Source organism: Mauremys reevesii, linkage group 7, assembly GCF_016161935.1.
Source record: "Mauremys reevesii isolate NIE-2019 linkage group 7, ASM1616193v1, whole genome shotgun sequence".
In the NCBI taxonomy this organism is placed as follows: domain Eukaryota; kingdom Metazoa; phylum Chordata; order Testudines; family Geoemydidae; genus Mauremys; species Mauremys reevesii.
In genome coordinates this window covers 9,517,513-9,542,430 of record NC_052629.1, presented here as the reverse complement: position 1 = coordinate 9,542,430, position 24,918 = coordinate 9,517,513, and the positions used below count along the sequence as shown (strand labels likewise).

General features: G+C 41.2%; 1 protein-coding gene across 4 annotated transcripts in view; it reads right to left on the bottom strand.

Moving 5' to 3' along the window:
* Positions 1 to 24,918, bottom strand: part of SHOC2 (SHOC2 leucine rich repeat scaffold protein) — a 113,024-nt gene that overhangs the window by 5,150 nt on the left and 82,956 nt on the right. For 3 of the 4 annotated variants that reach the window (XM_039481447.1, XM_039481450.1, XM_039481449.1), the window contains 5 exons: positions 18,652 to 18,782; positions 14,533 to 14,721; positions 12,279 to 12,401; positions 8,263 to 8,400; positions 1,915 to 2,032 (listed from right to left, as the gene is read on the bottom strand). In XM_039481447.1, coding sequence (XP_039337381.1) covers positions 1,915 to 2,032; positions 8,263 to 8,400; positions 12,279 to 12,401; positions 14,533 to 14,721; positions 18,652 to 18,782 — 699 coding nt within the window. Of the gene's footprint in view, positions 1 to 1,111; positions 1,347 to 1,914; positions 2,033 to 8,262; positions 8,401 to 12,278; positions 12,402 to 14,532; positions 14,722 to 18,651; positions 18,783 to 24,918 lie in introns of those variants that run through there. The other variant, XM_039481451.1, reaches the window with a different exon arrangement.

Sequence of the window (24,918 nt, the reverse complement as noted above, 5' to 3'; positions counted from 1 at the left end):
TTTCAAACTCACAAGGGAAATTCAACTGGAAATTCTCTACCAGGGAAACAACCCATGTCCACTTCTATTTTTAAGCATAACAACCTCCTTGCCCACAGGTGCCTAAGTAAGAGTCACATTCAGCTCAATTCTCTGTAGTGATGGTCACTGCAAGGTTTCCACTCAAAGTGTGATTGCTATATAAATCAACCAACACGACGTTGAGCAGAGTAGCATTCTCTTCCTTGCCAATGCTTACCTATCTTGGACGCCAAACAGTCAAACCAGATAACTGTATATCCCTATATATAGATTGCATTCCCTACAGATCACGTATACCATAAGCACTGCTCCTGTTCTGAGGGCCAGCTCCACTTTAGATTAATAAAAATGGTTAAAAAAAAAGTTCATGATGGCAGGATAGTATTGCACCACTGGTTTGTCAAAGCCTCCCAGTGATGTTGCATTGGGGACACTGGCAGGAGCATTAACTGAGCAAAGACAGGTTTACGTAGAGTAATTCTTTAAGGGTGGCATGTGGAAAATGATGTACTTGGACATATACCGCAAAATACCGATAAGAGTTTCAATGCTAACTGGAAGTAGGTATTGTTAGAATTCTTTTACTATTATTTGTATTACTGTAGTTATGATTAGCAGAATTTTTTCTATCATGTAACAGTTCACAGTCGCAGAGTCAGTAATGAGAATATGTAAATCTCTACTGAATACTCCTGCTGCCTTACAACACTCACCTCTTGGTGAAACATCAAAGACCTAGAGGAGAAGCAGAGAGGGTGACAGGAGTATTAGAGGATTAAAGAGCGTGTTGAGGAAGGAAAGGTTTCAGGACCACTGGTGGACTGGGAGAGCGTGCAAAAGGTTCAGAGTACAAGCGGGGAGCCACATGTAAAATCTGAGGAAGATTGGGGAGCCAGGGGGAGAGAATGCAAAGCAGAAAGGGCAGAGTTGAGCAGAACTCTGAGCGCTATCTGATCGTTCTACATGAGGCAATCAAATCTGAAAACGTTAATAACCAGTCTCTACACCTCACTAGAGTGCTTTAAATACAGTAATTTATTTTAACTCTATAGATTAGAGTATAAGGCAACTGAGCTCAACTAGTTTATGATCTAGAATGCATAGGGCCAGGTTTAGCTGAGATTTGGCCCTTCTGACTCCAACGTATGTGCAAGATTTGCGCTGGCTGTGATGGTGTTTCACTGGAGGTGCTGGGACAGCTGAAGTATCTCTGTTTCCCTCTTCTCTAGCTGTGTGGTACTGTATTTCTCACTCATTTCACGGTGTTTAGGTCTCTTCTTTTAATATCTTTCCTCTCCTTTCCCTGTATTTCCTTCTCCCCTTCTCTTCTCTCAGCAAGGCAAGCAGCAGTGTGATGATATGCAAATGGAAAGATTTGTAGAAGGAAAATGCCTCTCCTAGATTCCCTCTGCAGCCCCTTCCCTCACACAAAATTTTACTTCTGCAGCGTGGCCAAAAAGTAAAGTCATAGGATTAGTCTGATTCCTTTCCTACCGAGTCTTTACAAGGAAATGGTTGGAAAGGAAAGTTAACTAACCTACATGCACAATCCTATAAATTTCTCTTTAGCACAGTGAGAGAAGAGCTTTATAGAGAAGGAAACTACTTAATCCTAGTCAGTTTCCCTCTACAAGTTCTTCACACACTAGGTAATTAATCAGAAAAAGCTAAGTCATTTCTCTCACGAAAACAGAGAAAGCATGTAATATTGTAGTGCTGGCAGAAATTTCAAGCAGAGGTGCATACTTCCTCACAATAAAAGTTTCGCCTTGAATTTTGTGGCCTCTGTTTCTGAATACAATAAATTCCTATCGTTTTGTGTCTCCTAGAGGTATTTGGAGGTTATTGCTTAATCATACTGTATACTTATATTTATCAGAAATAGCACCTTACCAATTTCTTCAGGAAGGTGTGTGAGAAGATTCTCTCCTAGCCCAAGATGTGTCAGATTAATTAGGTGACCAATTCCTCTTGGAAGGGTGGTCAATTGATTATTAGTCAAGACCAATTTCTGGTGGAGAAATAAGTTCTTAAAATTACTAACAGTGCCTTCAAACAGCTGAGTAACATCAGACAATGTAACTATTGAATCGACAGACTGTATTTCTAGCATAAGGAGTGAAATCTCTAGTTCTCTATGGCATTCAAATTCTCTCAAATATTATTAAATTTAACAATAAACAACATGCACTTTTAACCAAGGATATAAAGGCACTTCATAAGCATTACTGAAACCTTAGGACAATTCTGGGAAGTCTATTCTTTTATTTGTTTTATACATGGTCAAACTGGGGCAGAGAAGAGAAGTTACTAAATGTAACTGGAGGTTCTTCGAGATGTATGGTCCCTATCTGTATTCCACACAGGCACACATGTACCTGAGTTTTTCCAAGCAGTGTCTGTTGATCTGAACACGCACAATATCTCCCCTCGTGCTACTGAGCCAGAGTAAAAAGGGCAGTGTGGGTCAATGCCACTCTATTTCCTCTTGTTACTGCAATGTAATCAAGTCCAAAGCAGAGGGGAAGGAGGGCGGGTAGTGGAATACAGATAGGGACCACACATCTTGAAGAACCTCCAGTTACAGTAAGTAACTCATCTTTTTCTTGTGCAGCTCCCTATGTGTATTCCACACGTGGGTGACTTGCAAGCAGAGATCAGTGTGGAGGTGTGTACAAGGAGGCTGGCAGCAGGGCTGTTTGTAAGATGGTCCTTCCTACTGCCACATCCATGGCTGTCTCGAGTCAGGGAACAGTGTGCTGTAAATGTGTGGACAGATAGCCAAGTTGCAGCTTTGTAAATGTCCCACAATGAGATGCCAGATAAGAATGCCATGGAGGATGCTTGCGGTCATGTGGAGCGAGCTGTAACACTCCCGAGAGGGGGAAGTTTTGCTATCTTATTGCATTTTAGCATGCATTCCCACTTAGAAATTCTCTCTGAGGATATGGCTTGCCCCTTAATCTTTCTACTATGGTGACAAAGAGTCTCAACTTTCTAGCTGGCTTGGTTCTTTTCAGGTAGAATGCCAGGGCACGTCTGACATCAAGGGAGTATAGTTTCTTGTCCTCAGGAGAGGCATGAGATTTTGGAAAAATATAGGTAAGTGAATTTATTGGCTCATATGGAATTTGGACACAATTTTGGGGAGGAATTTGGGGTGTAGCCAAAGGGAGACCTTCTTCTTGTGGAATACTATGTAGGGAGGGTCTGCCATCATGGCCACTAGCTCACTGACCCTTCTGGCCAAAGTGATGGCTACCAAGAATGCCACTTCCATGGAGAGGTGGATCATGGCACAGGTTGCCATAGGTTGGAAGGGCAGCCCTGTGAGAGCTGACAGGACGAGGTTAAGGTCCCACTGGGGTGTGTGTTTGATGACCAGTGAGGAGGTTCTGCTCAAACCTTTCATAAACCACACTGTTGTCGGGTGCGTGAAGATATAGCATCCCTCTACTGGGGGAAGGAAAGCGCTAATCGCTGCTAGGTCTGCATGCAGCGAGCTAAGGGCTAAACCTGATGTTTTCAGGGCGAGGAGATACTTGAGGATAACCTAAATGTCCAAGCAGAGAAATGGCGCCATTTAGCCCAGTAGCACATTCTGGTTGATTCTTTCCTGCTTTGGTTAAGGACCTCCTGGACCGAGGCAGAACATGAGCATTCCATGTCTGACGCCCATCCAAACAATGGGCTGTGAGGTGGAGTGAGCTTGGGTTGGGGTGCCTGAGCCTGTTCCACAAATGAGCAGATCCTGGTGGGTGGGAGTATGCACAGCCTTAGGAGATACATGAACCAGAACCGTCTGGGACTATAGGGTGCTAGAAGGATGATGGTGGCTACGTCTCAGCGAATCTTCTGAAGAACTTGTGGTATGAGGGGAATGGGGAGGGGAATTTATTGGAGGTCACCCAGGGGAGCAGTAGAATGGCACTCAGAGTCACTGCTGATGGGCCCCTCTGGAGCATTAGATGAGACGCCTTCTGTTAATTTGGGATGTAAAGAGGTCCCACAGGGGATTTACCCAACTGTGAAAAATTGTTGGTCAAAACTTGTTGTGTATTTCCCATTCATGGTCTACATGGTCACTTCTGCTTAGTCTGTCCGCTACAGAGTTCTGAGCGCCTGGGAGATATACAGCCTGTAAGGAAACCTGATTTCTGACATACCAGATCCACAGTCTGACTGCCTCCAGGCAGAGGAGACAAGATCTCACTCCTCCCTGTTTGTTAATTAGATTGATAGATTAGATACTGTCCAATAGGATTTGCACGTGGAGGGAGCATATGAGGGGAAAGAAGGCCTTGCAAGGTATGCGGACTGCTCTCAGTTCCAGCAAGTTTCTAGAGAGCCTGGCTTCCCATGGTGTCCATGTACCCTGGGCTGCATGGTAGGCCAGGTGAGCACCCCATCCTGTAAGGGAGGCATCCATCACAATGGTGGCCCTCAGTATGGGAGGGCTGCAGGGGGTCCCCACCATGGTCTGGGTCGGGTTGGACCACCAAGCAAGAGAGGTGAGAACTCCTGAGGGAACAATAGCTCTGGAGTTGATGTGGTCCTTGATCAGCCAGTAGGCTGAGTGGAGCTGGGCAAAAGGTGTCACATAGTTGCATGCAGCCATGTGGCCCACGAAGTAGAGGCACCAACGCAACATAGTGCAGGGTTTGCGGGTGACATGCGTGATCAGGCCGCTCATCGTGTAAAATCTGTCCACTGGAAGGAAAGCTCTTGCCAAGACAGAGTCCAGCCTTGTTCCTATTAAATTTATTGTCTGAGTAGGTAACAAAATGGACCTGTCTTCGTTTATGCAGACACCTAAGGAGGCAAGGAGAAATTGAAGGGAGTCGATCGTGAAGACAACTTCTTGTCAGGAATGTCCCACCAGAAGCTAACTGTGCAGGTATGGGAACACCGTATTTCCCTAGCGTTGCATCTAGGCTGCTGCTACCGTGAATGCTTTCACAAAGACCCCTGATGCTATCGCAAGACCAAAGGGAGGAGGCAAAACTGGTTTTGTTGCTATGTAATCCTGAATTGTAAGAATTTCCTACGTGATGAGTGAATGTCCACATGGAAATATGCATCCCTTCATGTCAAGAGGTGTGAACTACACCCCCTCCTGGAGGAAGGTGATCATTGATGCCAGTGTAATCACTGTGCATTTCAGCTTCCTGATGAAAATATTGAGCTCTCAAAGGTTCGGGATGGATCTCCACCCTCCACCTTTCTTGGGGATGAAAAAATATGGGGAGCAGAACCCTCTTCCTCGCTACTGAGGAGGGATGATCGGTATCACTCACCGGTAGAGTAGGAAGTCTGCCTCTTGTTGATGAATCAATTGGTGGGAGGGGTCCCCCAGGGATGGCCAGGTGGGAGGTTTGTGAGGAGTAAAGGAAAGGAAATCTATGGAGTATCCATGACAGATAACCTCCAGAACTCAACTGTCCATGGTGACCTTGCGCCAAATGTAGATGAAGGTGACGCAGCCTCCAAAGATGACAGGTGGTGAAGTAGGCATCATCAATGGTGGTGCGTGAGTTTTGATCTGGATATCAAAAGTAGCCTTTGGCATGCAGTTGGGAGTACATGGACGATGTGGTAGTGGTTGGAGCCAGGAAACAGCTTCTCTGGGATCTCAGTCATTTGCAAGGGGGTTCAGGTGGATGATGGTTGTAAGAGAGAGAGGAAGAAGGTGGCCATGGTCTGAAGGGCTGTATTCTCGTGGGGGCTGGAGCACAGATCCCTGAGACCTCAGGGTGGATCTCGAGTCATTGAGGGAATGTAAAGACTCATCTGCCTTTTCTCTGAATAGTATTTTGGACACCCCCTGGGAAGCCCAATGATTGGAGCCCAGAGTTTCTATGCATGACCAGCCCTGTAGCATCCACCGGGACCTGGAAAGCCACTTTTGCCACCAACCTCCCCATATCCATCAAGAAATGCAACTGGGGCTGATCTTCCCCAGGGGGGTTGTCTTTGAACTCTGCAAGCGTGGTATAGGTATTAAAGTTGTATTTAGCCAATAATGCCTGGTAATTGGCTATATGAAACTGAAGGCCTGCGGAGGAGAAGACCTTGCTGCCCAGGAGATCCAGCCTCTTTGACCCTTTCTATGGCAGGGTGGATTTCTGAGGGTGCTGCTGAGTCCCTTCCACAGCCACTTGCACAACTAGTGAATTAGGGGAAGGGTGTGTTAAAAAGGAAATCAGCCCCTCTGGCAAGCACAAAATAGCATCTCTTTGCTTGCTTCCGGGTGGGGGCCCACTATGCAGGTATGTGCCAAACCATTCTGGCCAGTTGTAGTATGGCCTCATTTATGAAAAGGGCCACCCTGGATGGACCCTAGGGCTGTAAGATGTCCAGGAGAGGGTGCTGGGGGTCCTGGACCTCCTCCAATGGGATTTACAAGTCAATAGGCACCCTTTGGAGAAGATCTTCATATTGCCAATGGTCATCTAGCAGAGAGGGTGGCAAAAGGGATGAACATGTCATCCAGTTATGAGGCAGCTCTGGTCGGAACCCGTGGCACCGGCTCAGTGTCTTCCTCCTCGTACACTGACTGAACCAGCTGACGAGAGGGCGACGACTAGCAGGACTCCTGCAACAGTGCCAGTGTCTGCTATAAGAGTGCCCAGTATGCCCAGAAGGAGGGATCTATTAGTCACTGTGGGCCCACAGGAAATGATATCAGACATCCCTGGGAGAGAGGGGTCATAGCCAGGAAGATAAGGCTGCTGCAGCTGTCTGGGCTTCTGTGCTGTGTTGGAGATATCAGTGGGACTATCTCTTCTGGCTCCTCTGAGTCTGAGCACAGTGCTGTCCGAAACAGTGGTATTGCTGGTACTGGGAGGCCCCAGTATGATGGATAGGGAAGGGGTCTCTCCTGTGGCAGTAGCAGAGGTTCATGCTCCAGGGTAGGAAGCTCCCTGAGAACCGTCAGACCTGACAGAAGTAGAGACTGCGGGTAGTGGAGGAAGATCTCATCCAGTGTTAGAAAAGCGTCCCTGGGGCCTGGGGTCCACAGGGTTCCCATCAAGACACCGGAGGGACCTGGTTTCACTGCCGGAGCTGGCCAGTCTCCATATTGCCAAGGTAGAACCAATGGTACATCTGGACTGGTGCTCATGGAGGCGATTGGTCTATCTTTATCCTTGACACTGTAGTCACCATTGGATGATTCTTCTTCGCCTTACCCTCCAGCCGAGGGGCCCTCAGTGACAGTTCTGTGGGATTTGTACATGACATCTCACCCGACCTGGGACAGCTTGGGGAGAAAATATGCTTCTTGTAGGGAGTCCACTGTGTGGATCTGCCGTTATGCCTATGAGTGTTTTTCTTACTGTCACGGGCAGCCCTGTGTCGTTGGGCTTCAGTGCCAGTGGCTCTGCTCCATTGTTCATGCTCAGAGGTGTACTGCTGGCCAGCTGAGACTGATGTACAGTGGGATCTCCCAGGCCAACCTCAGGTCAGGACCTCTTCCATCAGAAGCTTCCGCAGCCTGAGTTCTTGGGCCTCTCTGGTTCTGGGGCGGGAAGGACCAGAATGCTGCACTTCATCGAGAGAAGCGCCTCACCCAGACAATAGAGACACCACTGATCTTTGTTGATAATGGAAAAGAGGCAAGGGCAGGAAACTCAGTTCTTGAAGTCCAGGACCCTGGGCACAGTCCCTGGGATAAAAAGAATTTCCCCCCGATGGGGGGGGAGGGGGAGGCAGGAGAAGATAGGGTAATTTTCTTATGCTATTCTGTATATACAACTAAGATTTCTAAACTACAGGATAATTGTTTATAACAAACATATACACGCACTCTTTTAGAGACTAAGAAGAGTGAAGCAGGACAGGATTTTAACTCAGGCCACGTGGCATCAACCCACACCACCCCTTAAACCCTCAGTCAGGAGCATGAGGGGAGATACTGAGCACATGTGGGTCAATGGACGCTGCCTGGAAAAACTGCTGGACTCAGGGGCATGGCACACATGTATACCCACATGTGGAATACACATAATGACCAGCACTTGAAGAATTAAATGTTGTTTTCCCAAGGTCAACCAGGGAAACAATGGCACAACCAGGAATAAAACTCAAGAGTCCTGATTCTTTATACTCTTTGCTAACAGTAAACTCCTTCCGTTAACTTTCCTAAAGAGCTAGATACCATTAATTTGAGTGGGAAAGGTACAAATTAGCCTGTTGAAAGTAAAAGCTTGGTATGTTTATCTCCTCTCATTACTGTTTCACCTGCAGATCCTTAAGGTAAGCGATTTCATTTGGCAAGGATTCCAGTTTGTTCTCCTCTAAATCTAACTCTCTTATTTTCCGTAGGTTTCCAATGCCATGGGGAAGTTTCTTCAGAAGATTATTTGACAAGATAAGAACCTGAAGAAAAAAAACAGGGAAAATTTAAAGTAATGCAGCAAGCAAGTGCCAACTAAAATAGAATCCCTTTAGACTTCAGAATTAAGTAGCATTCCATACAATGCAAAATTAACATACTGTTTAACAAGTTTTGTAAAGCTCCTGTGAAACTGAACTAAAGGATAAAGTTAAACTTAAATCAGTAATCAAAACTAACACCATGTTACAAAATGGAGCTTAACAGAAGTGAAGTTTAAATTCAGAACAATAGATTTCAGATTAACAGGACTATATAAAAATGTATATATTTTTAAAATAAACAGTGGCGAAACAAAGAGTTAAGAGCCCATTTTAACCAAATGACTCAAGAAAAACAGACTACTTCCTACTACACAACTTCCCTATCATTTGTATTCTTTCACATGCCCGCCTCAGTGCCGTCTGCCCTGCTATCCCTTATGCTTGACATTCCATCCTTGACCCAATCTGCCAAACCTCCCCACCTCCTCTTACTTTTTATACCACCTTCAAGAAGTTGGTTTTGGGAAGGGACTAACAACAAAATACTTGGCTACTCTACACACATGCACTGGTCTCCTATAATGACCACCTCTCATCAGTCCCCTTTTTTAATTCTTCTTGTGCTCTCAGTTACTGTTTGCTCTCATTTTAAATTAGGGCTTGCTTACAGGGGGACATGCAGGGAAATTAATCCAAATTAACTGAAGGTGTGAATTAAAAGAGGATTCATTAAACTGCATTAAATCCCTGTGTGGGCATTCTTATTGAGAATTCAAGTGTCATTAATTCAATTTAGATTAATGCACTTCCAAAGTACATCAAATTAAGCCCACTTTAATTCTGAATAAGACTGTCCACACAGGCATTTTCTCAACATTAACTAATCCAAAATAATTTTTAAAGTGGATTAACTCTCTTGAGTGTCTCCATGTAGACATCAGATTGTAAACCCCTCCAAGTAGAAAATCTGTCTTTTCTATGCTGTAAAGTACCATGCTTGGGGTGTGGGGGAGGGATAGCTCAGTGGTTTGAAAATTGGCCTGCTAAACCCATGGTTGTGAGTTCAATCCTTGAGGAGGCCATTTAGGGAACTGGGGTAAAAATCTGTCTGGGGATTGGTCCTGCTTTGAGCAGGGTGTTGGACTAGATGACCTCCTGAGGTCCCTTCAAACCCTGATATTCTATGATCTATGAAGCCAAGTAATTCATTCAATAATAGTTTTCAGTAATATAGCATCTTTATCCAGAGCAGCTCAAAGTTGCTTAAAAGCAACTTATAACATCTCAGTGAGATAGGTAATGAGCAAGATGAGGCACAAATGCAAAGGGCTGCATTTTTAGTGGTGCTGAGCACTCACAAATCCCTGTTAAATCAATAGAGCTGCAGGTGCTTAGATCCTGACAATCCATGCTCTAAAGCAGGGGTGGGCAAACTGCAGGCCACATCCGGCCCACCAGCCATTTTAATATGACCCTTGAGCTCCTGCTGGGGAGCGGGGTCTGGGACTTGCCGCATTCCGGCGCTCCAGCCGGAGAGCAGGGTCGGGGGCCACTCCGTGCGGCTCCCTGAAGCAGCAGCATTTGCCTTCTCCAGCTCCTATGCATGGGGCAACCAAGGGATCTGCTCCACACTGCTACCTCGCTCCCTGCTGCAGTGTAGACATACCCTTAGTGACATCACCAAGGCCAGACAGCTCTGGACGAGAGTCCGGCTGGCTTTGGATAGTTAAGTTCTTCCAGCTAAACCCAATAGGGTCTGGGAATTGATCCTAGCACTGTGCTATAATTGCTAGATATTTCTCCTTTCCAATCCTACCATGTTATTGTTTTGCAGGATTAAAACACACACACACACACACACACACGTGAGTAGTTCAACAGTTAATGCAAAATTCTACAACAACGCATCGTTAAGGTTGTATGCAGTATTGTCAGAGCTGTGCCGGTCCTGGATATTACAGAGACAAGGTGAGGGAGGTAACGTCTTTTATTGGACCAAATTCTGTTGGTGAGAGAGCGCTTTCCAGCTTACACAGAGCTCTTCTTCAGGTCTGAGAAACTTAACCAGGTTAGGGTTGCACAGTTAAAGTTACAAAATGCCAAAGTTAAGGTTAGCATGTCAATAATAATGTGGTCTTGTTGCATATCCTTTGTATTTTAAGGCACATACTAAACAATATGAATAGTAACTTATTAAACTACATATCTAAAAGAAAAAACAGAACAGAAAATATTACTGACGCACAGGGCCAGAAAGGGTTACACAACTAGCAGGCTAATTGACCCAGATTCAACCTTTAGAGACATATTAAAGGATATGGTAAATGTTAATTAGGGCCATTTCATGTTAGATAGACTAGAGTTTGAAATGCAAACCTGTATGGTTAGAGAATTAGAGGTAATACTAATTGTGTTTGCTTACATCTTGTTAGGTGTTAACCATGTAACCAAATAGTTCCTGTGTATTGCTGAATTCTGTTAATTCAGAGATCAAAAGAAAACATTAACATTTAAATGAACTGTGAATATAGTGATATCACTGTCAATTTCTCTTTGAAGTATGAAGCAAATTATCTGTCAATAAAGGGAGATAGGCAATTGCCTTACATTAATCCAGGTAGCCAATTATCGTTGATGGTTAGGAAATAGGAGGATTACTTCAAAGCTTGGATAATTGCCTGCTGTTCACCCAAGTACTGCATGCTGTCAAGAGGCTGCCCGGGAACTGTTTAAAGGGCTTTTGGGACCTGATCCTTTCATCTCAGATGTGCTTAAGCTTCATCAGGGGGAAGTTTGAGTCGCAAAACTGAGGTCTCCAGTCCCATCTGGATCACCCTGATATTGGACATTGGACTAAAACTATGGACTAATTCTGAAAGAACTCTTTGCAACTAAAGTCCACCATATCTACTATGAAACTGATCTAAAAACTCTTAGTCTGTATGTATAATGATCTTTTAACCAATACTCTCTTCTTTTTTAATAAATTTTACATTGGTTAATAAGAATTGGCTGTAAGCATGTATTTCGGTAAGATCTGAAATATTCAGTGACCTGGATGGTAATGTGTCTTATTCTTTGGGATTGGTAGAACTTTTTACATGATGAACAAGATTTTCAGTAATCCTCTTCATATTTGACTTGCCTGTCTGGGAAGACGTCCAAGGCTGGGTTGTTTTATGAGATCTGTGTTTTTGGCTTCTGGATAACCAGTAAGTTTATTGTGGAAGCTGTTTTGTTGCTGGCTTGGTGAATCTAAGTATTAGACTAACCACCAGTTTTGGGGATTGTCTTCACAGGTTGCCCTAATTGAGCAATCTCAGTGGGCTACCCCTGCGACCTCAGTATACAACTACCTATGTACAACGTGGCTGAGTTAAAATTGCTGTAAGAACTTTCACTTTTGCATGAATATTGCATAAGCAGTTATTTCTGTTTAATTCCCTAGTGTTTTTACCTAGTTGTAAAAAATTATCTAATTTTACAACATAAATATGCCCTTTGCTATTGGCACTCACTCTGGTTTCAAGGCCCAGTCCAATGCTTTCTAACTGAACTCAGTCCACTTTGTCATCCTTTTGTTGGAATATTTTGGCCCACTTTGTTTGTATGCTGGTCCCCCTGGGTGTTCAGCTCAGCTTTAATTCATTTTATTTTCTGCACTGTACATTTTGTGGTGTGGGGTTGTCTATAGGTTAATAAATGAAATAGGCACACAGGCTTAAGGAACAAAACATTTAAAAAGCTATTAATGAAAGCCATAAACTTATGAAACACTCATATGTTCGGTTAGCACACTTATTACTGGGACATATACTTTTTTTTTAAGTTCATTTCTGAGGATTTGCTTAGTCAGATGTTCACTGTATTTCTCTCACCTCAAGGGAAACTAGCCCAGACACATCCTCAGGAATTTTTGTGAGCTGATTAGTGGCTAAATTCAGTTCCACCATGCTGGTCCAAGTCCCAAAGTCCAAGGGGAGCGAGGTTAGCTGATTGTCCTGCAATTTAACAAAGAAAATATGTAGGTTTTGGCATGAAAAAACAGGAAGGTAGCTTGGAGATTAAATAAGATGAAACATTTAGATAAATCAAAAATTTTATTGGTTCTTATATAAACCAATTGAAAAAACTTTGCTAAATGGCTGAATCTTTAAAATGCATTCCCAAAATGTAATGAACACTACCCAATCTAGACACGTGGAGCTGTATTTGTACTAGCAATGTGATGGACTGAAATGGAAACAACATATTACAAAGGCAATAACTCATGAAATTTCCAAGGTCTCCATAGTTAATTTTGACTTCTCTTTTCAACATTATGTACTGTTGGATAGGATGTGAACACTTAAGACATGAATAAAAAAACCACAACAAACACCACATCATGTAAAGAACCTAGCAACAATTCTGCAATCCTAAAAATATGGAGGGTGTAAGGTAAACAAAAAAACCCTAATCATAAAAGGTCAAGTACCATTACAAAACAACTTAAGTGTCAGACATTATTTCAGGATCTGGCCTATGACAGGCAGTTGGAACAGATATCAGCCAGCAGTGCCCATACGCACCATGTCTATTGACATCAGGGTAGTTTTTAAAATAGCAAATACATCCAAATTGCTTATGTAGTAAAAAAAACTGGAATGAAGTCAGACACTCACTATTTAGAGTGCTAGTGATATAATTTGGTCCAGAGTGGACACAGTAAATTCTAAGAAATCAGGCTGTTCAAACTACTGGGTACATGTGTGACATTAAAGAGTGATTGGTACTTTCAGAGAAATTTGTTGCTAACTTAAGGACCCATCTAGATTACAAAAAGGAAGATGTTGCCTCTTTTGTCTGACTTTTGCACATTGCCCTTACACCTGAAAAACTCCTTCCAAATAATGTGCCAGACACTATCCTCTCACCATTCAAATCCTTCCCCGGACTAATTTCTGTTGTGAGGTCAACAAAAATTCAGTCATCTAGTAATAGATGTACTGGAGGACAGTTAAACGTAAGTTCTTACAATAAAATAAAAAATTTAACCCCTTGAAATGACTAAAACATGCACCAGCCACTTTACTTTTATGTTGCGCCCTCTTCATCTGGTTCAGACTGGAAATAAAGCATAAATTTTTAACAGTGTAAGTAATTAACCATTAAAATAATTTACCAAGGGATTCTCCATCAGTGACAATTTTTAAAACAAGACTGGGTGTTTTTCTAAAAGATCTGCTCTATAAATTATTTTGGGGAAATTCTATGACCTCTGTTAAACATGAGCTCAGACTAGATAATCACAATGGTCCCTTCTGGCCTCGGTATCTATGAATCTATTTTTGTATTTTAGAATGCAAACTCTTCAGGGAAGAGACTATCATACATAGCTTGAAAGTGCCTTGTATATTGTAGGTGCTATCACAATAGCTATCATTTACTGATATAATTACATTATAGAAAATGTATTTATCAAGACATGGGAGGGGCTATGTGTCGAGTTTCAAGAGAGACTGAACTTTTCTGAATGTGTATTCTGTTACATATTAAACTAAATCCACTGTTACACTATTATTCCTCATGGCTATTTTCTCCACCTGTAATCTGTCATCATATGCTTATATTGTGATCTTTAGGGGATGTAAACCGTCTCTTTAAAAATATACAGTATCTAACACAATGGGACATGAGTTCGTACTGTGGTCTCTGGGCTACCTCATTGCAAAAATAATAGTATAAACAAGATCTTAATTTTAGATTTTGTAAAAATAAGCTTAAAAAAGGCAATAGATATTTCTTTCAATGATTCTGTTTTTAATTGAAATAAAATTATTTTAAAACAAAATATTCCCCTGCAATGTTTGCAATTCAACCATTCAGATTCCTGAACATGCAAAGTACAAACAGCTTCACTGATTTTCATTGTCCAAATGTGAAGGCAATGTGAAAGAGCTAACAGAATAAATAGTGAAAAATGAAATGGATCAGTAACACAGGTAAAGGATGTCTGTCTGTGATATCTGAGGAAGGTGACAAAGTATCCCTTTCATATGCTACAAGTTTATTCTTTGTATTATTACATTTGTTACAGTTCACAGAATCTGCTATGGATGTTAAATACAGTGGAGCGTTGCTGTGGCTCACCTTCATATTCAGCTTACTTAACACTTTAGCTCTAGAGAAAATTCCAAATGGTATTTTGCTGATGCGATTGTGTTCCATGTTGAGAGAGTAGATTGTGGAGAACTGTGATGGACCACCCACTGGATATGACTGGAAGCAGTTCCTGGCCAATGTTAAACTAGTCAGGTTCACAAGACTCGATAAAAGACCCTGGATAGGGAGAGAGGGTTGGGGGGAAACCTTTCACTTGAGCTTTGCATTTAAATTTATTTGAACATATATTCTTTCACTGTATTGCTTCCCCCCAGTGCACCCAACAAGACAAATAAGAGTTGCAATATATAAACGAGTCTTAACTTCAGAAAAAGCTCTCCCATCCATACATTCTCATCCACAATCACTAGGAGAGAACTGTATTCCTCTCCTCCCACACATACATGGTGCCAGTATATAAAAAGTACCAACATTTAAAATCATAGCTGGTGCTATTTTTTGTAATCTTTTTCCACTTGTAAAAAAAATAAAATAATGGTTTTGAGCAAAACTGATAGCACTGGCTAGAGCCATCCAGAGTGCAGACAGTGGTTGTCTGGAAAGCTCAGTGGAAAAAAAAATTACATCAGTCCTGACCAGCATTTCCAGTACTGGAGGACATGCAACCAGTGCTGATGTGACAAATAGAGTATCTATTGTGTAAAGGAGGCGATGCAGCCAGTGCTGCTGAATTGTCGCAAGTCACACTCAAACTGGAAATCAGATGTAATTTTTTTTTTTTTTTAAACAGTGAGCATAACCAACCATTGGAACAATTTAGCAAGCGTCGTGGTGGAGTTTCCATCACTGGCAATTTTAAAATCAAGACTGGGTTTTCTCTCATAGATATCCTCTAGGCATGATTTCGGGGAAGTTGTACGGCCTGTGTTATACAGGCGGTCAGACTCGATGATTACAATGGTCCCTCCTGGCTGTGGAATCTCTGACTATAGCACATGTCCTTTGGAGAATCGGAGACCAAACTCATCCTCGCTTTGATGACCACCCCAGTTGAAAATGGATGGAAATAGGTGTGAACCCAGTACACTGCTTTTCAACGAGGTTTAAAAAAAAAAATACAAATCTGTACTAACTTAATAAAAGTCTGTGCTATGAATTGACTCAACATCAAGAACGAATTCGCTTTACAGGTTCCTAGAAACACTACTAAAGCTTCAGCCACTGAAGTCTGCCAGGTCAGCACTTTAAAAGCAGCTTGAAATTCAGATAATGCAATACTAACAGAAACGGACCAAAACATGCCCCCAATGTTTAGGCACACTTGAAAAAACATTTTTCAGAAATCCTAAATTTTTTCTGATCTTAATCTGACCATAAAATAATCTAAAAGTTACTTGTGTGTGTCTTTTTGTGACAAACGAATAAGAAAAAAGAATCAAACAGACCCAAAACAAAACTATTAGAATTAACCAACTGGGTGCTAAGTTTTGTCATTCAAACCAACTGCTTTTAGTCTTGGTTCTTGAGAGTCTTGTGTCTCTCTCTACAGGGATTCTCAGACTTTTGTACTGGTGACCCCTTTCACACACCAAGCCTCTGAGTGCGACCACAATAAATATACATTAAAAACACTTTTTTTTATAACACCATTATAAATGCTGGAAGCAAAGCGGGGTTTTGGGGTGGAGGCTGACAGCTCGTGACCCCCATGTAATAACCTCGCGACCCCCAGTTTGAGAACCCCTGAATTATTGTAAGGTCCTTTAGGCAGGAATCTCAGGTTTGTACCTGTCAGTAAAGCACCCAGACACAGTATTGGCAACACAGAAATAAATAATGAGTGCCAAATTAATGCTGAAATTTCATCTTTCACTCATTACAATGCCAACCTTAATTCAGCCTTAGTTGGTTAGGTATTGCAGGGATTAAAGATTCATGCATGATGTTACATACCAGAAATATTACAATATCTACAATCACAGAGAGAATAGCAGCAAGCTCTCAAAAATTTCAAATATCTTTACTTTTCCTGAGTTACAGTTTTAATATTACAATTACAATAAAAAATTTATAGCGTTGTTTCAGGATTGAAAGTGTTTGTTTTTTTTAAATTAAGGGTCGCTTCACATTCATTATATAATAAACCATCAAATTGCAACTTGCTCTGCTTCATGTCATGACTCAACAAATTTGCGGGTATTTAAACACAAGAAAAAAAAGTTGTATCTCAGAAAAATCAGTGCAGCAATTTTTTTCTTAACTGTAAACAACAGAACTTTAAGTTGCAGAGATATTAGTCGTATTAAAATCTCATTCTTATTTAGCACAATCTTTTAAGAGGAAATCCTGCCTTTAGTGATTTTGTTATTTAGTTGGCATTTTTGATTCTGTACTTTGCAATAGTACTTTGGGGTTGCCTAACACCTCATTGTTTCAAACTGACCTTGGAATTTGCAAAGGCTGTTTTTTAAGTCTGGGACTATACATAAATGTTGATAATAATAATATGTGTATTAGATGGTGCATATAATTTTTCTAAGAGCTCACAAGTAACTAACAAAATGTCTTTGAGGGGAAGATGTAGAGTTTAGTTACACACAGTCTAAAGAAAAACAATGTACTCAATATTTATGAAAGCTGTGGAACTGCTGCCTTTCCCAACCTATCCTTTTAAGATAAAATATTTATTAAGCATTGCATCATGAGCTTTGGCTCATTTTGCATTTCAGCAATTTCGTTGCAAATGAATTTTCTTTCTATTGCAGCCAAGAATGCTTAATTTTAAATGGATTACACTACTACATTAACATCTGAGCTGCTTCTTTGTCCCAACATATAACTTATTGTTAGACTAACACATTTAGGTAAGGTAGCACTATTTGTTAAGGGAGTTTTTGATTAGGAGTCAACTTATTTCAGGATAAGCAATCAGTTCTCCAGTCAATTGCTTTTCTATGTGTAATCACATTGTAGTTACTTTCACTTCATGCCTGGGTGGGGTGGTTCAGCTTTGTTCTTAAAAGCAGCCGAGCAACTTTCTCTCAACAGCATTTTTTTAAAGCGCAAGTCTACCTCAATATTTAATTATCTTTTGTTTCCAGTCAGTTGTTGCTGAATTTAATAATTCATACAATTATTATTTATACAATTACTGTACTTGGGTGCTTTCAATGGTCCTCTAATATATGTTCACATCTTTTTCCTTTTTTCTCTGTATACACATTTTCTCTTTTCTCATTAGGTAGATTTTAATAATATGATATTTGCAGTATAATTTTAGATGTAGTTCTTCGTAGAACAGGTTAGGTAGACTGAACAAAATAGTAGTAATGTTTGGATCACTAACTGAAACAGAGCAGAATAAACTCTCTGTGCATTTTATCATGAAGCCTAAAACTCTCACAAGTTCCACAGGGTTGAAGAGGGTGGAATATCCTGTGATTTGGCTGAGGCAGGAGGGAACAGCACAGAGCTAGCAAGTGCAATAGCAGTGGAAGGAAGCAAGACAGCTGGCCCCTGCACAGTCCTAACCACCACAGGATTCTGCAGATTTTACCTTTTGTAGCTAGTGGGTGGTATGCCACCCAACTGAGGGATGCACTGGTAGCAAAACATTGTTGTAATTGCAAACTCCTACATTACATTATTATGGAAATGTTAACATTAAGCAGCTATGACAAACATAGGGGCTTTTTGTCCACCAGTTTATCTAAACAGAACTGTCCTGTTTCAGTTGGAAGTGGACAGAGAGATCCCTCTTAGTTTTCTGTCTTCTTTCCCCCTTAGCAACTGCAACAGGAACCTCACGTCCAACTAAAACGATGGGCCCCTGGCTTCACTGTTTAATTGTGTCATAAGAACATTTAGAAAATGGATAAAATGAGTTTGTCTTGTTGCCTGATGAGTCGTCAATTGAATTACTGTCTAACTGATTAGATATACATGTCAATGTGGCAACACTGGTGGATTTATAGATCTTCAATGTTTTATATACACATATACACACACATATATACACACACAGGTTAAAGTGAGGCTCGTTCCTTAAAGCTTTTCATGTAAAAATCAATCTGCAATATTTTGATGTGCTCACAAAACTAAAAAATCTATTACATTTCCCCCAAGTGAACACCGTGTGCCTCTCACCTCTGGTAAAGTGGAAATGTTGTTGTTCTCCAAATTCAGTTCATCAAGTTCACTACATTTTGCTAAAGACTTGGGGATTGCTGACAGTCTATTGTACCTTAGGCCAAGACGACTTAGACTGGACAAATTTCCTACAAATGCAAAACAAAGTGTTATTAATATATGTCATTTAGGGGTTAGGGCACAGGACTGAGAGTACGGAATCTTGTTCTATTTCTGATTCTTCCACTGTGTGCGCTTAGTCAAGAAACAACCTCTCTCAGGCTCAAGTTTCCCATCTGTAAAATGGAATTACCACACCCTTCACCGGGACACTGAAAGTATTAGCTGATGTTCACAAAGTACTGTATTTTCAGATTCTTAGATGCAATATGCAATAGAAGCATAATATGCATATGTTTTTCTATAAGTTTCACAACAGAGAGACACACTGAGCAATCAACAAGTCAATTTTTTAGATGTTCCTCCATTCTGGTCTTTTCACCAGGAAGTCCAGCTTTTACCAGTAGTTTTCCAGTTTTTTCCCAAAATAACAAAAAATTACAGTATTTTTTACTATACGCAGTGTTGTAGTCATTTTACTAGATTATTATTACAAACTATTACAGTGGTACACAAAACATGATTAAATGTAATGAGATGAAGTCAAGTCAAAGGAAAGGGAGGCTGAATATCAGGGAAAGTATAACCAACAGTGAGGTCTGTTAGCTGGGGAATAGTTTTCGCAAAGAACATGGTGAAAGCCCCATTGCCTTGAACTTTTGAAACCAGACTGGACAAAGCGTATTATAAAAGGACCCCTCCCTGTATCGTAAAGGGGATAGAATGAATGATCTAATACGTCTTTCCCATATGTAATCTCTGATTCAGCCTGGTTTCTATAGAGACTTTCTGATGAGTCTCTTAATAAGGCAGGAGACACTCAGAGCAGTAGAAATATCTACCCTGCAGATATTGGGCTTAAGTCCCAAAGAACCAGAAGGCATGTCTGCAGTGGATATCTGTGGCATTTTGCCCAAGAGCATGGGAAAGTGTTTAATTTATTGCCGATGAAGACAAAGCAAAAATTAGGGAAATGAAAGTAACAGTGGCTGAGCTGGTGGCACATGTTTATAATTATTACTATTATAACTAAAATTGTTAACTACATGCAAAGTTAGTATGTCCTAACTTCATTTATAATATAAAAGATAGGAAACATCTCATTTCATTGTGCCCATATTCACAAAGATCTTCAGGGTGAAACATTCTAGGGATGAGTCAAAACATTCTAACAGCACTTCTCAGAAATGAAATAGCATTTAACAATCTAGTCTATAAATGAACAACAGGCAAACATCACACAAAACGTAAAAATCCATCACTTGTTCTTTGCTCTCCGACATGCTTCTTGAGACAGATTTTGAATCCTGAGTTGTGTCATCAGGCACTATGCAATAAGTAGCAGCAGAGTAAAGGATATACATTGCCAACTGTTGTTTAGCAATACAAATGTAGGCTATGTCAATGATAACACTGTAAACAAAGTGTACTATGTCTAATCACACCAGCAATTTGGGAAAAAGGGAACCTCAAAGCAGCTGCTGTCAGAGGGTCAGAATTATATACCGTATTTTCCGGCGTATAAGGCGACGGGGTGTATAAGACGACCCTCTAATTTTACAGTTAAAACATAGGTTTTGGCCTATACTCGCCATATAAGACGACCCCCCCCCTTCCAAGGGGGGGGAGCCCAGAGCCTTTTAAATCCCAGCCGCGGCCGGGAATCAGAGGGCTCTGGGCTGCCCGCTGCGGCGGGGAGCCCAGAGCCTTTTAAATCCCAGCCACGAGTCAGAGGACTCTGGGCTGCCCGCTGCGTCGGGGAGCCCAGAGCCTTTTAAATCCCAGCCGCGGCCGGGAATCAGGGGGCTCTGGGCTGCCCGCTGCGGCAGGGAGCACAGAGCCTTTTAAATCCCAGCCGCGGCCGGGAATCAGAGGGCTCTGGGCTGCCCGCTGTTTATACCCGGCGTATAAGACGACCCCCGATTTTTGGGGGTTGTTTTTTAGTATAGAAAGTCGTCTTATACGCCGGAAAATACGGTACACCTCTACCTCGATATAACGTGACCCGATACAACACAAATTCGGATATAACACGGTAAAGCAGTGCTCCGGGGGGGGGGGGGGCTGCGCACTCCAGCGGATCAAAGCAAGTTCAATATAATGCGGTTTCACCTATAACACGGTAAGTTTTTTTGGCTCCCGAGGACAGCGTTATATTGGGGTAGAGGTGTAGTATTTTCCAGAAAATAAGATAATTTAAAAATGATTTTCCAACGTATCAAAAGTATAAATACCACCTCTCAAACCATCTCCAAATCTCATCTTTGTTTCTACCCCTTTCCATTAATCTCTCTCCTCCTAATGAAAAACAGTAGTTGCTGCAATACATCATACACTAGTATTGATCGTGCCGTGCACAATATGCCTACTGCATCAGCACACACAGCTCTCCCGAGCCCAACAATTTGGTTGCTAGTCCAGGAGCAGTAAGTGTCAAACCTTAAGTGGTTCTTATAGCATTTGCACCAGTCTGCTAAAGCTTTTTGCAATCCAAGGAGGTTGATAGTAATAAAAATGTGACGTTTAAGGTCTGCTATCTTCTTCCTCCCCCGCTTTCATTTCCATTCCAAAAATTAATTCAGCAGTAGATCGCATGAATGGCTGGAGTTATGGGGCTTGACTTTCAGAGATGTTGAGCATGCAGAGCTCCCGTTAATTAAAACTGCAGTTGTGGGTGCTCAGAATCTCTGAAAATAAGGTCCTAATGCTTTGCACACCTATTTTAGCATTTTTACCATGCTCATTGAGACAGACACTAAACTCATACTAGAATTGAAGTGGGATTTGGAGGGAGAAGCATAATGGTCATCAGAATGAATTTTAAGGTCCACAGAAATTGAAGTACTGGATCAGACACTAGTTACTAGACACTAGAGGTCCTGCTAGTCCAGTATCCTGTCTCTACCAGTGGCAAGTACCACATGATTCAGAAGAAGGTTCAAGAAATCCCAATCATGGAGCAACTTGTCCACAAGAGAAATTTCTTCCCAACTCCCCTCAATTAGTGTGACTTGTGTTGGGAGTATGAGGGTTTATATCCCTTTTAAAGACTAAAATGGGGAGTAAGACTGCAGACAGGCTAACATCTGATGTGATCACTAACAATAGCTAAACCAAAAACAGCATGTGACCACTTGATTTATTCGGCATGAGTATGTAAAATGGACAGCAACTATAGAATGATTAGGTTCACGTTCACTTGTATTTGTCATTAGAACCATACCTCAACAATTCTTCTAGGCATGACTCTGCCAGTGTGCAGGCAGAATGTCTCAAAGGAGAGCAGCATTAGATATTTATGAGCATGTCAGTTTGGCATCAAACTGAAGAGAAGTATTAGATAGGAAAAGCAGCAAGCTAGCAATAAACAAGTAAAGATACCTCCACCTCCTCTCCATGGCAAATGTCTTAATATTTTTACTCCCAATTTTGTGATTCTTTGATACAACTTTTGTTAAGCATGATTTAAGCCTCAGCTTACTTTTCTTCTAATGGAAGATGCCGACCCTAACAAATCCCCTGCAAATTATTTTTCTTAACTTTCTTCATGCAGGATTCAGATTGCCTTGGGGGAAATCAGATTTTAGACATCCACCTTTGTACCAGTTATTTCAATTCTGTTTTACTAAATGCAAATTTGGTCAATATTAGGAGCATTACATTCCTCTTAGCAGGCTCCACTCCTTTTCATGGGGTCCTAGTTTTGCAGCAGCTGAAGCACAGAATTCCCAACCACTTCATTAGGGTGGCTACAAAACCAGACACTACATGCTTCACAAAGATGTGGCTATTTAATTTATACAAAACTGAATTTTAAAACTGCTTGGGAGAACACAGAAAAAATTCCACAAATTATTTCAGTTTAATGCATGCTACTATAAACAAAAATCTAAATAGGTTATTATAAAATAATTCTCTTTTAAGGACATTTTCAGATGCGTAGAGGGGAAAAAAAAGATTGACTGCTACTGTCCGCCAATTGCAATGAGGGAAGGACCAAAAAGAACCAAGAAATGCACACATGCAGAAATATTACTGATCTGCAGAAAGACCATTTAAGGTGGTTTTTCCATTTCTCCCACATTATCAGTTTTTCTTTGAGAGAGGAGAAACGGTACCGCTTCTACTCAGAATATTTCAAAATTTGAAGAGACATGGTCTCCCCTACCTTCAGTTATTTTAAGCCCTTTGAGACTCTTCAGTGAAGAGTACTACAAAAGTGTAAAGCTTCACAACAAAATGGGTAATGATTACTCTGCACTATGTAACTTAATGCATTATAGGTTAGCTTGGAATCCAGCTGGAATTTTTTTTTAATGTTATGGAAGCACTCAGACCAACATAAAATAAAATATGTTCACCGGAACAAGTGGCTTTCATACAATTACATTAAAATACAAAGCTTTTTATGTTTATAAAACTTGTGCATTAAAAAGTCTTTCCATTATAGTTCTCTCCCCCGACAATACATCATAGAGAACATTGAAATCTATTAAACAAAATTGCTAAGGGGACACATTACAAAATCTGCAATTTTTATAGACATTTTGCAGCTAATTTTGATATCACACTCTCTAAGTAGTCATGTGTTAAAATGTGTATTTGCATTATTATGCATTGTTACCTTGTCCTAGTTCACTCATAGATCATTTTCTACTGAGTGTTTATTGCGATCACATGTATGAAAGGGCAACTGATGCCATCTTTAACATAACAGGGAACTGTGGGCACAGGTTAAGTCAAACTGCATGACATTTTTCAGAGGTAGTATAAAAAACTACAAAAAAATGTAGTATGCTTAATATGACATCTGGACTTAATTCAGTGAACAAAATGTGAGGTTGCAGCATGGAAGAAAAGGAACACAGATTCAGCCAATATAAGATGCTACAACTGAATACAAGACTTAAAGCAGACAAGACCTAAGTGTTTCTAAAAAGTTGGGAAATGGTGTTTAGTCACCTTCTAACAGAGGTTGGGTAGTCTTATTGGCAACCGACAATCCACTGGCTCATGGTGAAGTGTAAAGGGTCTAGTCAGGTTTCTGATGAATAGTTTAGAGGTAGCCTAACGCATACGTAGGCTACAGTACTTTATTTAAACATGGTTAGGCACACTGTGTAGTATAGAAGCTGTCTAAAGCTTACTTTGTAGATATTAGACTTTAGTCTTTGCAGATGTCAATCAGGCACCATCCACAATCACTAAATATTACTTCAAGGAATACAGCAAAAGGCTACTCTTCCCCATATTTTTAAGCCAATGACATAGACCAAATAATTTTGAAATAAGGAAGGAAGAGGGCAAACTCATGAACTGGTCACCAGTTTATAACTTTCATTAATGACTGCTACCTTCAAAGCGTGTGCACATGCAGTGGATATCAGCAAGCTGCTCACAAATAATTAAGCACCCCAAAAGCCAAAACCGGACTCGCATTTTGTGTTTCATTTTTACAATGCTGGCAGGCATAAAACACTGGCACACGCTTCTGGAATGTATTCTCAGCTATGAAAACTAGACTTGATTTGTGGTTCAATCACTCAGGCTTTGAACATAGAATCATAAGACTGGAAGGGACTTTGAGAGGTCATCTAGTCCAGCCACCTGCACTCATGGCAGGACTAAGTATTAACTAGACCATCCCTAACCAGTGTTTGTCCAACCTGCTCTTAAAAATCTCTAATGATGGAGATTCCTCAGCCTCCCTAGGAAATTTATTCCAGTGCTTAACCACCCTGACATTTTTCCCAATGTCCAACCTAAACCTCCCTTGCTGCAAGGCATCAACACGTATGCAGCCATATCAGACTTGCTTTTCTTTATTCTGACTTGTTCCTTCAGACCTTTCTTGCTTCATCTGATGCCTCCTCCTTGCATGAATAAAATAATCTATTGTCGGTTTTGTTTCTTCATACTGTAAAAAAACACTTAAAAAAATGCTGAGTCACAGCTTAGATTCCTATATCCATAAATATCATCTGATGGTACCTACCAGTGACTGAAAAAAAAAAATCCTATCCCCTAACCTACAAGGATGAATGAGGGCATACCTACACTATGAAATTAGGTCGATTTTATAGAAGTCAATCTTTAGCAACCGATTTTATACAGTCAATCGTGCATGTCCCCACTAAGTGCATTAGGTCGGCGGAGTGCGTCCTC